Source organism: Staurois parvus, unplaced genomic scaffold (genome assembly GCF_062004578.1).
Source record: "Staurois parvus isolate SC_StPar_1 unplaced genomic scaffold, SC_StPar_1.0 ptg001034l, whole genome shotgun sequence".
In the NCBI taxonomy this organism is placed as follows: domain Eukaryota; kingdom Metazoa; phylum Chordata; class Amphibia; order Anura; family Ranidae; genus Staurois; species Staurois parvus.
Window position 1 is genome coordinate 308,367 of NW_028318830.1, and position 4,134 is coordinate 312,500.

At 41.6% G+C, this 4,134-nt stretch overlaps 1 protein-coding gene across 1 annotated transcript in view; it reads right to left on the reverse strand.

The window, feature by feature from the left end:
- Positions 1 to 1,206: 1,206 nt before the first annotated feature.
- The window catches only part of LOC149441039 (dual specificity calcium/calmodulin-dependent 3',5'-cyclic nucleotide phosphodiesterase 1C-like), a 213,620-nt gene continuing 210,692 nt past the window's right edge, over positions 1,207 to 4,134 (reverse strand). The window contains exon 3 of the mRNA XM_089657842.1: positions 1,207 to 1,430. Coding sequence (XP_089513968.1) covers positions 1,207 to 1,430 — 224 coding nt within the window. The remainder of the gene's footprint in view (positions 1,431 to 4,134) is intronic.

Consider the following 4,134-nt stretch of genomic DNA (forward strand, 5'->3'; position numbering starts at 1 on the left):
GAAGAGGTCAGGATCAAAGCAGGGTCAGCAACAAGGCAGGAACACAGGATACCAGGTACATGGGCTCATGGGAAACATACACCAAGGCCCAGATCACAGGCCTGGTCATTCCTTATATGCACCTCCTGCAATCATCCTCAGGTGTTTTGGCTGATTGCAGGAATGAGCCTCTGGTTGCTGAGAGCACCTGCTGGCCAGCCCTGGTACTGCAACCCACAAGGCAGGTGAGTCCCACCACTATTGGCGAGTCCATTCCTGACAGTGAGATCAGCGGCATGTCCTGAAACCCAAAAAAAGGCCGCCAAGATACTTCCGGAAAAACATTGATACGTCACCACGTCACGTGCCCCGGACGCGTTTCGTCACATCCGGACTTTTTCAACAGGAATCTGTTTTCTGTAGTATTCTGTATACTAACCTAATGTGGATCCAGATCTCAGTGTTTGCACCTAAAGAGGTTTGCTATATATCTAAAGCCGCAGTGGGATATTGTTAAGGGGACTGCACAGGTCTCACTAGTTGGACCCTTGGTTATCAAATCACCATTATATAGACTGGACATTATATAGACTGGACAACAGTGTGTGTGCTGAAGGGATCTATCATGTGTAGCTACAACACCCATTGAGGCCTTGAAAAGAGCTGTTCCTGTAGAGAAAACTGACTTTCGAAATACAGTTTATGTGACACTAAAACACTAAAGCCAGCACTTTGTGTGAAACAAACCAAACTACATTAATGATCGTTCAGATTCATTATATCAGTCAAACTATTAGCAAAACGTTACCATTGAAAAGGAACAAACTTAAAATGTCAAGCAAAATGGTTTTCTTGCAGATATTCTGTGTGCTTCATTTGCTGCACATTTAAGTACATGAGCATAAGCTGACCAACTGAAGTAAATGAAATCGATTTTCAGATCACATACAAAGTATAACAGAAAGACACATCAGTACATTTCTGAAAGCATAATTGCAGCAATGTCATATTATTTTACCCAAGTGAACTACTATGATTTCCATTCAACCTCATCATTATTTCCAGTCTTTTCAAATCTACAAATTGATTTAAGATCAGTTCACTGGCCTGTGAAACAGTGTAGAGTATTATCAACGACAGAGCTAAAATACATCTACCGTGGACAGTGTTTTCATTGGTTTTTGGTGCTAATTATCAAAATCTAGAACATAAATTGGCAACGAGGTTTTAAGCACTGACAATTAAGATACAAAAAGAGGAAGCTGTGGAATAGTATCCATCAAACCTGATAGATGTTTTCGGAATGGCATCTGGACTGTCAATCTGTGGCAACTCATCTGCTAAAATCTCTTCCGGGCTCCGAGAATCGGTGACAATTGCTGGCTTCTGTTTTTCTTTAAGATTTAGTCCACTGATGATTGTATTCCAGAGACTGTTCTGAGACTTAGACCCTGAAAATGGCAAAAGGTATAAATGTTATAAATTGAAAGTCTTATCACACCTTTTGTAACATTAGCATTTTACCCTTTTAGCTATGCTCTAATTCAGCATTTCTCAACCGGGGTGCCTTGAGGTTTCTTCAGGGGTGCCTTGGTAAAATGTCCAAAATTGCCCAAAACTTGTATAAAAGCCAGTGGGTGGAACAAGCCTGCCTTTTAGTTACACAAAGTCACAGGTTTTCATTATGGGCACACAGGCACCATTACGACCCTCTAGCCGCTGGTGTCATGACAGCTGATAACATCATCAGTCGATAAGGAGGTTGCCTGCTGTCCACACAGCATCCTAGTTTGATCATCCCCCGCCTCCCTCTGTCAGTGCTGGGGTCACATTAGCTCAGTGAGGGAGAGGAGAAACATTGGAATACTAGTCAGTACCAGTGTGCAGAAGTGTATTTGCTTTGGAAGAATAAATCACCTCTAATGTTGGGTGTCCTACATGTTTGGTTGTTGCTGCATTATATAAAACTATTAGAATAGTTTTTCACATTTTAAAATGGGGTGCCTCAAGACTGTCCATATTTTTAAAGGGGTGCCTCAGGACTGTCCATAATTTTAAAGGGGGCCTCAGGACTGTCCATAATTTTAAAGGGTGCCTCAGGACTGTCCATAATTTTAAAGGGCGCCTCAGGACTGTCTATAATTTTAAAGGGTGCCTCAGGACTGTCTATAATTTTAAAGGGGGCCTCAGGACTGTCCATAATATTAAAGGGTGCCTCAGGACTGTCTATAATTTTAAAGGAGGCCTCAGGACTGTCCATAATTTTAAAGGGCGCCTCAGGAATGTTCATAATTTTAAAGGGTGCCTCAGGAAGGTTCATAATTTTAAAGGGTGCCTCAGGACTGTCCATAATTTTAAAGGGTGCCTCAGGACTGTTCATAATTTTAAAGGGTGCCTCAGGAAGGTTCATAATTTTAAAGGGTGCCTCAGGACTGTCTATAATTTTAAAGGGGGCCTCAGGACTGTCCATAATTTTAAAGGGTGCCTCAGGACTGTTCATAATTTTAAAGGGTGCCTCAGGAAGGTTCATAATTTTAAAGGGTGCCTCAGGACTGTCTATAATTTTAAAGGGGGCCTCAGAACTGTCCATAATTTTAAAGGGTGCCTCAGGATGGTTCATAATTTTAAAGGGGGCCTCAGGACTGTCTATAATTTTAAAGGGTGCCTCGAGACTGTCTATAATTTTAAAGGGTGCCTCAAGACTGTTCCTAATTTTAAAGGGTGCCTCAGGACTGTTCATAATTTTAAAGGGTGCCTCAGGACTGTCTATAATTTTAAAGGGCGCCTCAGAACTGTCTATAATTTTAAAGGGTGCCTCGGGACTGTCCATAATTTTAAAGGGGGCATCAGGACTGTCCATAATTTTAAAGGGTGCCTCAAGACTGTTTGTAATTTTAAAGGGTGCCTCAGGACTGTCTATAATTTTAAAGGGTGCCTCAGGACTAACCATAATTTTAAAGGGGGCCTCAGGACTGTTCATAATTTTAAAGGGCGCCTCAGGACTGTTCATAATTTTAAAGGGAGCCTCAGGACTGTTCATAATTTTAAAGGGTGCCTCAGGACTGTCCATAATTTTAAAGGGTGCCTCAGGACTGTCTATAATTTTAAAGGAGGCCTCAGGACTGTCCATAATTTTAAAGGGTGCCTCAGGACTGTTCATAATTTTAAAGGGTGCCTCAGGAAGGTTCATAATTTTAAAGGGTGCCTCAGGACTGTCTATAATTTTAAAGGGGGCCTCAGGACTGTCCATAATTTTAAAGGGTGCCTCAGGATGGTTCATAATTTTAAAGGGGGCCTCAGGACTGTCTATAATTTTAAAGGGTGCCTCGAGACTGTCTATAATTTTAAAGGGTGCCTCAAGACTGTTCGTAATTTTAAAGGGTGCCTCAGGACTGTTCATAATTTTAAAGGGTGCCTCAGAACTGTCTATAATTTTAAAGGGCGCCTCAGAACTGTCTATAATTTTAAAGGGTGCCTCGGGACTGTCCATAATTTTAAAGGGGGCCTCAGGACTGTCCATAATTTTAAAGGGTGCCTCAAGACTGTTTGTAATTTTAAAGGGTGCCTCAGGACTGTCTATAATTTTAAAGGGTGCCTCAGGACTAACCATAATTTTAAAGGGGGCCTCAGGACTGTTCATAATTTTAAAGGGAGCCTCAGGACTGTTCATAATTTTAAAGGGTGCCTCAGGACTGTCCATAATTTTAAAGGGTGCCTCAGGACTGTCTATAATTTTAAAGGAGGCCTCAGGACTGTCCATAATTTTAAAGGGTGCCTCAGGACTGTTCATAATTTTAAAGGGTGCCTCAGGAAGGTTCATAATTTTAAAGGGTGCCTCAGGACTGTCTATAATTTTAAAGGGGGCCTCAGGACTGTCCATAATTTTAAAGGGTGCCTCAGGATGGTTCATAATTTTAAAGGGGGCCTCAGGACTGTCTATAATTTTAAAGGGTGCCTCGAGACTGTCTATAATTTTAAAGGGTGCCTCAAGACTGTTCGTAATTTTAAAGGGTGCCTCAGGACTGTTCATAATTTTAAAGGGCGCCTCAGAACTGTCTATAATTTTAAAGGGCGCCTCAGAACTGTCTATAATTTTAAAGGGTGCCTCGGGACTGTCCATAATTTTAAAGGGGGCCTCAGGACTGTCCATAATTT